Source organism: Salmo trutta, chromosome 17 (assembly GCF_901001165.1).
Source record: "Salmo trutta chromosome 17, fSalTru1.1, whole genome shotgun sequence".
Taxonomy (NCBI): Eukaryota; Metazoa; Chordata; class Actinopteri; order Salmoniformes; family Salmonidae; genus Salmo; species Salmo trutta.
In genome coordinates this window covers 11,911,579-11,925,394 of record NC_042973.1, presented here as the reverse complement: position 1 = coordinate 11,925,394, position 13,816 = coordinate 11,911,579, and the positions used below count along the sequence as shown (strand labels likewise).

The 13,816-nt window shown below is 43.3% G+C and overlaps 1 protein-coding gene across 4 annotated transcripts in view; it reads left to right on the top strand.

Moving 5' to 3' along the window:
* The window catches only part of LOC115151589 (inaD-like protein), a 137,317-nt gene that overhangs the window by 16,234 nt on the left and 107,267 nt on the right, over positions 1-13,816 (top strand). For all 4 annotated transcript variants that reach the window (XM_029695643.1, XM_029695644.1, XM_029695645.1 and 1 more), the window contains exon 7: positions 5,153-5,281. In XM_029695643.1, the coding sequence (XP_029551503.1) occupies positions 5,153-5,281 (129 nt within the window). The remainder of the gene's footprint in view (positions 1-5,152; positions 5,282-13,816) is intronic.

Here is a 13,816-nt window from a genome sequence, read left to right as displayed (position 1 = left end):
CTCATATACCCACCTGACCTCGTACTCGTCATTCTCACCGAACATGGCTTCTAGAGGTTGTTGCCGTTATCTTGAACCCTAAGTTCCTTGAAACAAGTCTGACGTTATCCCTTTCTACACTGAAATGAGAGGCCTTATTCACAGTGTCAGAGTAGGAGTTCTGATCTAGGATCAGTTTTTTTAAGTCATGATAAATCGTATTATATCAACAAGGGTGATCTGATCCTAGCTCAGCACTCCTACTCCAAGATGAATGATCTAGAAGCCATGTTGTCACAGGCTCACAGTAGAACAGTTTTTTTCTTTTCTTCCTGAAACAGAGTGCCTGGAATCCACGTTCTCATTATGGCTTTCTCATTAAAACTGTCATTAACCCAGACTCTCTGTTTGTCTAATAATTCTGTAACGTCTCATGGGGCAGAACTGTCAATATGGAAGGACATGCAATTTTAGGACAAACCTTGTAATCAGGATAATGTTTTGTATGTGTGGTTGAGAATATCTCTAATATATTTTGTATTTAGTTCCTTTAATGAAGTGTGTTTAATTCAATTTCATGATGTCTAGTGAATATTTAATGTCCTGACAATCATAATTCTGTTTTATGATAATTCAGACTCTGTTCCATTGTCATGTTAACACAGTAGTATATAAACATACCATATTTCGGTGCTAAATTTTTTTTTTATTTTTTTTTATTTCACCTTTATTTAACCAGGTAGGCAAGTTGAGAACAAGTTAAAAAATGAATTAGCCTAAGCCACAGAATGTCTTTTTGAATACTGTAAAACCAGCAAGTAGACTCTCTCTTCACATCTAGATGTTGAGTTTTCAGTAGGGCTGGGAGATTTTTATATAGAATAAATTCAATTAATTCAAATGTATGATTTACTGCAATGTTCCAAATTTCTATATCGCAAGAATCAAAATGTGTTTATTTTTTATGAGCGTTTGTCTTTTTGTCCTCGTCTCCTCCCCCTTCTGTGCTGTGTGCACTGTGTACCTTCCCACTCACACAGACTCCAAGCCCCTCCCACTTCTGTGCTGTGTGCACTGTGTACCTTCCCACTCACACAGACTCCAAGCCCCTCCTCCTTCTGTGCTGTGTGCACTGTGTACCTTCCCACTCACACAGACACCAAGCCCTCCCCCTTCTGTGCTGTGTGCACTGTGTACCTTCCCACTCACACAGACACCAAGCCCCTCCCACTCACAACAACAAAGACGAAAGATCACGTCTTCCTCTCTGACAACAAGCAATTTCATCTCGCTCTTTGCATTTGAGGTTTGGTTCCAACAGAATCGATCTATTCCCCCTCCAACGATAAGCTTTTTAAGTATCAACTCCTAAAATTTAAAACAGAGCAAACCCTACTAAAACGGGAGTATCAATTAACATGATTGTGAAAAATGTGTTTGTCGCCCATGGCATTGCGGTACCAAGTACTGCTAGCTGCATTTTAGTCTCCTGCTGTTATGTGCTAGCTGTCTAAGCTGTGTTTATAAATGTGCAATGACTGTAAAAATACTCATTTATATATATTTTAAAACATTTTATTTCACCTTTATTTAACCAGGTAGGCAAGTTGAGAACAAGTTCTCATTTACAACTGCGACCTGGCCAAGATAAAGCAAAGCAGTTTGACACATATAACAACAATAATAATAATAAGGAATTGGCAACTCATTCTCATTCTGAAAAATAAGCGTCTTATCCAGGTAGGCCACTTGATTTCAACATGTAAACAAAGTGAACAGGCTGTTGTTCAAACAGTTGGAGACGGACAGGAGGGTGTGTTCATAAGTTCTACCTTGTTAGAAAGCAAATAGATCCAAGTTGTCTAGACCTTAAATACAGAGATTAGCTGGCTCCTAAGTAGCACATGGGCTTGTACTTGAGAGATTGTTGATGAGACCTGTGTTAATTTTCTATAATGCCTGCTACCAGAAGTTGATCATTATTAGTGACTGTGCATGGTTCTGGTTAAATTTGTGTCTAAAAATACATTTTTATAGACATAGACTTGAAAGCCAGATCAGGAATTATTTCAAAACAGCAGGTTAAACTATTATGGTAAATTTAATACAGTTATTAGTGTGTGTTATGGTTGTGGAAGGCTTATATTTAGCCTTGGTATCATTTTACAAGCCCTAAATTCATTAGGTTATTCCTGACTGTTTGAAATGCGGTGTATTGACCATTAATTGTGCACAAAGCCTTTTTTAGAGAACTTTTTTGTTGTTTTTGATATACATTATATATTGTGAATCACCCATAAGTTGGAAAAAATCAAGAACGTGTCTTATTTTCAGAGTAAGACATCTTCACACAGACCGTACAAATTGTCAAACAAGTTTGATGGAATCTGTTGTTTCACAAAATTGCTTATTGAACTTAACCAAGCCTGCTTACATCTCCACTTGTAAGGAAACAGGCAACACTGAAAGCTATAGACGAAAACCAGCCCTACTGACTGTGAAGAGCCACTTCTTATCTGGGGCAATGGCTCTTAGTCTTTTCTGTAGACGGGATAAGCAGTGAGCAGGAGGGGTAGAAAAGCTTTGTCTCCCCAGGGGCTGCAGTACGTAAGACACCACAGTAAGGTTTCATTAGATAGTTAACTTCCTGTGCAGTTTGCTCTCTATCAGATAACGCTGTGCAATAAGAAAAAGAGCTGCTGTGATTGCAGCCTGCTGGTTGGTTAATAAAGAGCCTAGGAGGAGACGTCGTTGTGATTAGGCTGGGGGGAGTGTGTGTGTGTGTGTGTGTGTGTGTGTGTGTGTGTGTGTGTGTGTGTGTGTGTGTGTGTGTGTGTGTGTGTGTGTGTGTGTGTGTGTGTGTGTGTGTGTGTGTGATCAAGGAGGTAGTAACGGGGGCTAGACAACAGGACACAAGGGATTCCCTGACCTGGACATTAATCAGCCTCTGCTGCTCGTTTGTATTTCAAACGTTTAGTGAAAACCATTAAAAGTTGTTCTGATAATGCTCCACAGCCATGCGCAGTTAGACACCATGGTTAAGTTAATATCGCAGATCACGTACACACTGATAAATAATAAGGCTCGACTCTGGCTGGGGCCAGACTAAATGTTCAGAGCTGCTTCTAGTCAATTTACCTGCTGTACCATCCTACATGTATGCACAAATGTATGCATTGTCATTGGAGATGTGATTTCCCCCCGATTTAATCAGGATTACCTGATATTTTTACCTGAAAAAAATCTGTAATACTTACATCTGTGTTTTATCCTTAAACTGGACCAGTAGCCTTTAATCACTGCTTCTTTATTGTACCAATCATGGCCCCCCTTAGGCTATATCTTGGGTTATATACACCAATCACTGCCCTGCTTAGGCTATATCTTGAGTTACATTGGGGGGGAAAGTATTTGATCCCCTACTGATTTTGTACGTTTGCCCACTTACAAAGAATTGATTCGTTTATAATTTTAATGGTAGGTTTATTTGAACAGTGAGAGACAGAATAACAACAAAAAAATCCAGAAAAACGCATGTCAAAAATGTTATAAAATGATTTGCATTTTAATGAGGGAAATAAGTATTTAACCCCTCTGCAAAACATGACTTAGTACTTGGTGGCAAAACCCTTGTTGGCAATCACACAGGTCAGACGTTTCTTGTAGTTGGCCACCAGGTTTGCACACATCTCAGGAGGGATTTTGTCCCACTCCTCTTTGCAGATCTTCTCCAAGTCATTAAGGTTTCGAGGCTGACGTTTGGCAACTCGAACCTTCAGCTCCCTCCACAGATTTTCTATGGGATTAAGGTCTGGAGACTGGCTAGGCCACTCCAGGACCTTAATGTGCTTCTTCTTGAGCCACTCCTTTGTTGCCTTGGCCATGTGTTTTGGGTCATTGTCATGCTGGAATACCCATCCACGACCCATTTTCAATGCCCTGGCTGAGGGAAGGATGTTCTCACCCAAGATTTGACGGTACATGGCCCCGTCCATCGTCCCTTTGATGCTGTGAAGTTGTCCTGTCCCCTTAGCAGAAAAACACCCCCAAAGCATAATGTTTCCACCTCCATGTTTGACGGTGGAGATGGTGTTCTTGGGGTCATAGGCAGCATTCCTCCTCCTCCAAACACGGCGAGTTGAGTTAATGCCAAAGAGCTCCATTTTGGTCTCATCTGACCACAACACTTTCACCAGTTGTCCTCTGAATCATTCAGATGTTCATTGGCAAACTTCAGACGGGCCTGTATATGTATTCTTGAGCAGGGGGACCTTGCGGGTGCTGCAGGATTTCAGTCCTTCACGGCATAGTGTGTTACCAATTGTTTTCTTGGTGACTATGGTCCCAGCTGCCTTGAGATCATTGACAAGATCCTTCCGTGTAGTTCTGGGCTGATTCCTCACCGTTCTCATGATCATTGCAACCCCACGAGGTGAGATCTTGCATGGAGCCCCAGGCCGAGGGATATTGACAGTTCTTTTGTGTTTCTTCCATTTGCGAATAATTGCACCAAATGTTGTCAACTTCTCACCAAGCTGCTTGGCGATGGTCTTGTAGCCCATTCCAGCCTTGTGTAGGTCTACAATCTTATCCCTGACATCCTTGGAGAGCTCTTTGGTCTTGGCCATGGTGGAGAGTTTGGAATCTGGTTGATTGCTTCTGTGGACAGGTGTCTTTTTTACAGGTAACAAGCTGCGGTTAGGAGCACTCCCTTTAAGAGTGTGCTCCTAATCTCAGCTCGTTACCTGTATAAAAGACACCTGGGAGCCAGAAATCTTTCTGATTGAGAGGGGGTCAAATACTTATTTCCTTCATTAAAATGCAAATCAATTTATAACATTTTTGACATGCGTTTTTCTGGATTTTTTGTTGTTGTTATTCTGTCTCTCACTGTTCAAATAAACCTACCATTAAAATTATAAACGAATCAATTCTTTGTAAGTGGGCAAACGTACAAAATCACTGTTCAAATAAACCTACCATTAAAATTATAGACTGATCCTTTCTTTATCAGTGGTCAAACATACAAAATCAGCAGGGGATCAAATACTTTTTTCCCCCCACTGTATATCCACCAATCACGGCCCAGTTTAGGCTATATATTGGGTTATATCCACGAATCATTCACGCTGTCTTCTCTTTATCTCCTTCTCTTCCTCTATGGAGCGTCCAGGAGCAGTGGGGCCACATGGAGGAGATCGAGCTGCTGAACGACGGCTCGGGCCTGGGATTTGGGATTGTTGGAGGCAAGGCCACTGGGGTGGTGGTGAGGACTCTGGTTCCAAACAGTGTGGCTGACAAGGTACAATACTGGACATTACATACACTCTAAACAATCAAAGCAGTCTGCTATGACTGGTACCTGGGTTGTGTTCATTAGGCACTAAATAGAAGAAAACGGTCTAATCTGAACTGGTCCAATAAGACAGGGATTTTCAAACTTTTCTTGACCAGGGACCCATACTCCGGCAAACTGGCGACACAGGGACACCCATCGTATGTCAGCAAAAAATGATCACTTCTTATCAGGTGAATGATAATGGCAAGTAGAAGTTATCAACATTTTAAAATGAATAGATTTGGAACCAGAGTCCTGTTTCAATATGAAACTGTCTACCACAGTTCATTGGAAGAGGAAGTGTAAACTCTAACATAGTCTGTTACCTAGAAAGGTATCTTGGTGGCGTAGAGAAAATGTTGCTGTTGTAAAGCACATTTTCTGCAATATATATTTATTTATTTTTATCTGAGAGACAATTTAGCAATTTTGAAGTTCATTTCCAGCAATTATCTATAGTTTATCATGGAACTGAGACTATTTGGCAGTTTTAAAGCACATTTTCTGCAATTCCATGGATTTTGCCATGGCTAATACTGTGTTCCTCTGCTCAAACAGTCCTCCGCAGTAGGCCTACTAAACCATTACATACTCAGGGCTTCCTTCTCTCTCTTCCTCCTGATCCTTTGGTAACAGACCGGTCATCCCCTATGAATAGTAACCACCAGTTTAGCTGAATTAATGCTGAGCGTGTCCCACAAAGGGCTTAGTTACATTATAATAGCCATTGAGCCGGAGGGAAAAAAATGATCACCTTGTAAGGGGATTACATCCTGGCTACACAGAGCACGCTAGGCCTGCGTCCGGCTCGAAGGACCCCTTTTCTGTTCGCAATTACAGAGATGTTCGCGAAAGGTTTATTCACAGACGCACAAAGTCCCTGACACAGCCGATGCTCATTTACAAACAGACCCTTTCTTTTCTTTTCCAACTCAACGCTTTGCTTTTGTCCTTCATTTTGTGAGCTTGGGATGTATTCAGTTATTCAGCGAGTTAACATGGGAACATGTCATTTGATTTGTTTAAAAAAAAAAAACTGTTTGTCGGTTATAACCTTTTATAAGAAAGTGTTATCCAAGAGTGATCTGGATTTAAAAAACCTTGTCCCTTGTTTCTGAAACCGCTTTGCACCACTCCTCTCTTTTTCTTTCTCTCTCTCGCTCTCTACCCCTCCCTCCTTTCCTTTTCACTCTCTCTCTCTCTGTCTACCACACCCTCTCTCTCTCTCGCTCTCCCTCTGTCTCTCTCTCTTTCTCTCTCGCTCTCCCTCTGTCTCTGTCTCTGTCTCTGTCTCTCTCTCTCTCTCTCTCTCTCTCTCTCTCTCTCTCTCTCTGTCTCTCCCTCTGTCTCTCTCTCTTTCTCTCTCGCTCTCCCTCTGTCTCTCTCTCTCTCTCTCTCTCTCTCTGTCTCTGTCTCTGTCTCTGTCTCTGTCTCTCTCTCTGTCTCTCTGTCTCTGTCTCTCTCTCTTTTCTCTCTCTCTATCTCTCTCTCTCTCTCTCTCCTCTCTCTCTCTCTCTATCCCCTCTGTCTCTCTCTCTCTCTCTCTCCCTCTGTCTCTCTCTCTCTCTCTCTCCTCTCTCTCTCTCTCTCTCTCTCTCTCCCTCTGTCTAGTGGCTCTATATCTCCTCTCTCTCTCTCTCTATCTCTCTCTGAATGTCCAAGAGAGCCCGGGCGCAGTCAACAAAACCCTGCTTGTTCAAAAGGCACAGTACAGCATTTCACACATCACTGGATTTTATGCTCCAAAAACGCTGTCAAAACTGGGGCTTTGTTAGACCCTGGCGTTTCCCATTTCAACGTTTAATGGCCAGGGCTGGCTTCAATGAGCCCCTGTTGTCCCGTGCACAGACCCAGGGAGAGAAGTTGGGGAGATATCTGCTACCACGGTTATGCATCAAACACTTTTCATCCCTCTTTCCACAAGGATGCTGTTCTCCCCCTTCTTTTTACTTTTTCCCTCTTTTCCCCGCTGAGTTTATTCTGCTTGACCTGCGAGTGTGGTGTGAATACATTTCATCGGCTTAGTTACCGCAGGTGCCAGGCCCAGACCAGGGTGGGACTAGCCTGTTCAAGTGGATGTAAATGCGTTGGACCACATTGGCTGAAATGATCAAATGGTCCAACTAAGCGAAATGTTGAATATGAGCAGATTTTTGGGGTAGTTATTTCATGTACTAGCAACCAACAGTGATGGAAAAAGTACCCAATTGTCATACTGAGTAATTTTCTATTAATGTATCTTTACTTTTACTCAAGTAAAAGTAAAAGTCACCCAGTAAAATACTACTTGAGTAAAAGTCTAATTACGGATAGCCAGGGGCACACTCCAACACTCAGACATCATTTACAAACGAAGCATTGTGTTTAGTGAGTCCGCCAGATCAGAGGCAGTAGGGGACCAGGGGTTCTCTGATGTGTGTGAATTGGACCATTTTCTGTCCTGCTAAGCATTCAAAATGTAACAAGTACTTTTGTATGCCAGAGAAAATGTAAGGAGTAAAAAGTACATTATTTGTTTAGGAATGTAGTGAAGTAAAAGTTTTCAAAAATATAAATAGTAAAGTACAGATACCCCAAAAAAACTACTTACTTTAACGCATTTTTACTTAAGTACTTTACACCACTGGCAAATAATACCATTCTGTAAGAAATGGTGAAATACATGTAGGTTGCTGTTATTGCTAGACCCGGAACTTAACTATAATGCATTGTGTATTATTCATATTTCCAGTTTGTACAAATGTTAAAATTTTTCTTTTTCTTTCTTTCTTTCTTTCTTTCTTTCTTTCTTCTTTCTTTCTTTCTTTCTTTTCCCCCCCCTCTCCCCCCTTTAGGATGGGCGCCTGCGTAAGGTGACACATCCTGCGTATTGGTGGACCCCACAGGTGGCCTGGCCAGCGACCAGGTGGTCAAGGTGCTGCAGGGCTGCGGGAGCCACGTACACATGCTCATCGCCGTGACCCCTCGGGACAGCACTCCACCTCCCCGCCGCCCCCTCCCCCCCGCCGCCAGCCCCGTCTCTGCCTTACCCGCTGAAGTAGAACCCCAGAGCAGGGTCAGCAGGAAGGTGAGTGAGACAGGAGGATGGAACGCACACACACACACAAACCTAGACATGCACACACTTCTCCTGTGACCCTGCCCCTCTACTGCCCTACATATTGTGGTGAATATGTCCGTGACATTAGAACGTCAGTACATGTACAGCATATCTCTATGGTTTTCCAGCCCAACCTGGAGGGTTATGAGATCCATGAAGTGCCTCTGAGGAAGAAGGAGGGCCAGAGCCTGGGGATCACCATCATCGGATTCAACTCCTTAACCTGCGACGGTAGGCCGATGCCCAATACCATGTCAACTCCTGGCCCCTTACCCTTAACCCAGGCCCTAGCCCTAGCCCCTTACCCTGAACCCAGGTCCCTAATCCTACCTCTCTGACCCTTAACCCAGGCCCTAATCCTAGTCCCCTAGCCTCTTACCCTTAACCCAGGCCCCTAATCCTAGTCCTCTAGCCCCTATTTGTATTCCGATCCAGTATTGTTGACACTGTTTGAGATGTATTGTTTTGATGGTATTGTCTCTCTATTCCCCTCTCTTGGTTCTCTCTCTGCTCTCTCATTCTTACCTTCCGTCTGTCTCACTTTCTCCACCCCCCTTCTCTCCTAGACGCGGTCGGGGTGTTTGTGAAGAACGTGGTTCCTGGGAGTGCCGCTGAGCAGAGCGGAAACATCCGGATCTATGACAGGATCATAGAGGTGAGACCATTAATCAGCTTTTAATGAGCACAACCCTCATTAACCCCAAGGTGTGTGTGCGAGTGAGAGAGAGGTGCGAGTGAGAGAGAGGTGAGGACGGCTGCGAGCGAGAGAGTGAGTGAGAGAGAGAGGAGTGAGGGAGTGGGAGGAGGAGAGGAGTGAGGGAGAGAGAGAGGAGATGGTGCGAGAGAGAGAGAGAGAGGTGAACGTTGGAGAGAGAGAGAGTGAGTGCGAGAGAGAGAGAGTGTGTGCGAGTGAGAGAGAGTGAGTGAGAGAGAGAGAGTGAGTGAGTGAGGGCAAGAGAGAGAGAGAGAGAGTGAGGCGAGAGAGAGAGAGAGCGCGCGAGAGAGTACACCACACTATAACACAACCATACACCACACTAAACAACCAACACCACACTATAACACGTCCATACACACACTAAACAAACCAGAACACCACAAAACACATCCATACACCATACTAAACACAACCATACACCACACGAAACACAAACCACACACACATAACACAAAACATACAACACACGAACAGTCCATACACACACGAAACACAACCAGACACCACACTATAAACCATACCCACACTATAACACGTCCATACCACACTAAACACCATACACCACACATAACACAACCATACACCACAGATAACACAACCATACAACACACTATAACACGTCCATACACCACACTATAACACAACCATACACCACACTATAACACAACCATACACCACACCATAACACACACAACACCACACCATAACACAACCATACCACACACTATAACAAACCAACACCACACTATAACACAACCATACACCACACTATAACACAACTATACACCACACTATAACACAACCATACACCACACTATAACACAACCATACACGACACTATACCACAACTATACACCACACTATAACACAACCATACACCACACTATAACACGTCCATACACCACACTATAACACAACCATACACCACACTATAACAAACATACACCACTATAACAAACCATACACCACACTAAAAAGGCCATACACCACACCATAACACAACCACACCATAACACAACCACACACCACACTATAACACAACCATACACCACACTATATAAACGTCCATACACCACACTATAACACAACCATACACACACTATAACACAACCATACACCACACTATAACAAACCATACACCACACTATAAACACACAACACATATACACCACACACACACCCACACTATAACACAACCATACACCACACTATAACACGTCCATACACCACACTATAACACGTCCATACACCACACTATAACACGTCCATACACCACACTATAACAACCATACACCACGCTATAACACGTCCATACACCACACTATAACAACCATACACCACGCTATAACACGTCCATACACCACTATAACACAAATACACCACACTATAACACAACCATACAACACACTATAAACACGTCCATACACCACACTATAACACGTCCATACACCACACTATAACACAACCATACACCACACTATAACACAACCATACACCACACTATAACACGTCCATACACCACACTATAACACAACCATACACCACACTATAACACAACCATACACCACACTATAACACAACCATACACCACACTATAACACAACCATACACACACTAACACACCACCACACACCACACTATAACACAACCATACACCACACTATAACACAACCATACACCACACTATAACACAACCATACACCAATAACACAACCAACACCACACTATAACACAACCATACACCACACTATAACACAACCATACCACACTATAACACCATACACACACTATAACACAACCATACCACACTATAACACAACCATACACCACACTATAACACAACCATACACCACACTATAACACAACCATACACCACACTATAACACAACCATACACCACACTATAACACAACCATACACCACACTATAACACAACCATACACCACACTATAACACAACCATACACCACACTATAACACAACCATACACCACACTATAACACAACCATACACCACACTATACCACAACCATACACCACACTATAACACGTCCATACACCACACTATAACACGTCCATACACCACACTATAACACAACCATACACCCACTATAACACAACCATACACCACACTATAACACAACCATATGGTTCTTCATTGTCAGGTCAGGTTTCTATTGAAAAATGTGTTCTCACTGTCTTACCTGCTTAAAAATAGAAAAAATGTCATAAACCCCCTGTCAAGAGTTTACGGGGACAAGGGTGAGAAGTAATTTGGCCTGTTTCATTGTGCCAGCTGGACAGGGTGAGCCTGCAGGGCTTCACTAACCAGGAAGTTCTGGAGGTGATGAAGCAGACGGGCCAGACGGTCCACCTCACCCTGGCCAGGAAGATGGCCTCGCCCAGACCCTCACTGGAGAGGTCCCTGGACAAAGGTAAGGACTACTAGGACTCTTTACCAGTTACCTGTGAGTGTGTATCACTAGTCCTACTACAGCAGAAATACAGCCGGTATTATGTGTTTTGCGTCACGTCAGGTGTGTTTTGCGTCATGTAAGGATGCGTTTGTGTCACGTCAGGATGCGTTTTGCGTCACGTCAGGATGCGTTTTGCGTCATGTAAGGATGCTTTTGTGTCACGTCAGGATGCGTTTTGCGTCATGTAAGGATGCGTTTTGTGTCACGTCAGGATGCTTTTTGCGTCACGTAAGGATACGTTTTGCGTCATACCGGCTGTATTTTTGTATTTTGAAAGTTACATATATCTTGATAACTTGATTGCTGACATGCAAAACATTTGGGACTATATCAACAATGGACTAATGAAACAAATACCAATTTGGTGGAATTTTTCTGTAAGACCAATGGACTTATTCAGAAATGCAGACTTTCATAAAGGGTACATTGGTGGCTCGGGAAGTGCACTGTCTAGCACTTGTTCCGTGCACCGGTGTAATTAGTGAAAGGACATCCCTAAACCCTCGGGAGTGTACATGTAACTGTGACAGGATGATAAGGTGGACACGAGGACAGGACCTTTTAAACTACCATTCTAGTAGATACATACTCCACTGTCCTGCAGTCCAATGAGTTCAACCTCCCTCCTGCCATCTGCAGTCCAATGAGTTCAACCTCCCTCCTGCCATCTGCAGTCCAATGAGTTCAAACCTCCCTCCTGCCATCTGCAGTCCAATGAGTTCAACCTCCCTCCTGCCATCTGCAGTCCAATGAGTTCAACCTCCCTCCTGCCATCTGCAGTCCAATGAGTTCAACCTCCCTCCTGCCATCTGCAGTCCAATGAGTTCAACCTCCCTCCTGCTATTTCTAATTACCATCCAGCATCAGAGGGGAAGATTACTATGACAAATTTGTTTACTACTCTATACAGAAATTTCCAAAAAGGTCTCGGGGGGAAAGCATCCAAAGATCTATGAACTAATTTCCTGCGACTTCTCAGAGGCTTGCTGCATTGGTCACTTCCTTGGCCATTGGTCAGCTGAGCAGTGTGACAGAGGTGATTTAGAAGAGGTTGAGTCAGTGGAACTCTATATCTCCGGACTCTTTGTTTCATTACACCGGTTAGGGAGAGGGATACAACCCCTCTGCGCTAAACTGGAGACGGCTAAACCTTGTAAAGTGAGCGGTCTGATTTCAAACACACAAACACACACACACACACACACACACACACACACACACACACACAAACATACTTAATCACACACACGCGCTGGTGTTATCCCTCACGTACAGTCTGCTTGACTTGTCGTAATTGGATGGCCTAGTACAGTGTCTTCAGAAAGTATTCACACCCCTGGACTTTTTCCTCATTTTGTTGTGTTACAGCCTGATTTTTTTTTTTAAATGAATGAAACATATTTTTTTGTCTACACACAATACCGCATAACGAAAGCATGCTTTTATAAATTCTTGCAAATTTATTTCCTCATTATTCTTCAAGCTCTGTCAAGTTGGTTGTTCATCATTTCTAGACAGCCATTTTCAAGTCTTGCCAAAGATTTTCAAGTCGATATAAGTCAAAACTGGAACTAGGCCACTCGGGAACATTCAATGTCCTCTTGGTAAGCAACTGTATGGCCTTGAGTTGTAGATTTTGTCTTGCTGAAAGGTGAATTTGTCTCCAGTGTCTGTACAGCAGGGATCATCAACTACACTTAACAAAAATATAAACACAACATGCGACAATTTCAACGATTTTACTGAGTTACAATTGTATAATAAAATCAGTCATCGAAATAAAGGAATTAGGCCCAAATGTATGGATTCCACATGACAGGGAAGGGGCGCAGCCATGGGTTAGGCATAGACCCACCACTGGGGAGATAGGCCCAGCCAGTCAGAATGAGTTTTTCCACACAAAAGGGCTTTATTACAGACAGCAATACTCCTCAGTTTCATCAGCTGTCTGGGGTGGCTGGTCTCAGACAATCCAGCAGGTGAAGAAGCCGGATGTGGAGTCCCGGGCTGGAGTGGTTACACGTGGTCTGCGGTTCTGAGCCCGGTCGGACGTACTGCCAAATTCTCTAAACAATGTTCGAGGCGGCTTATGGTAGAGAAATTAACATTAAATTATCTGCCAACAGTTCTGGTGGACTCCTGCGTCAGCATGTCATTGCCACTCCCTCAAAACTTAAGGACATCTGTGGCATTGTGTTGTGTGACAA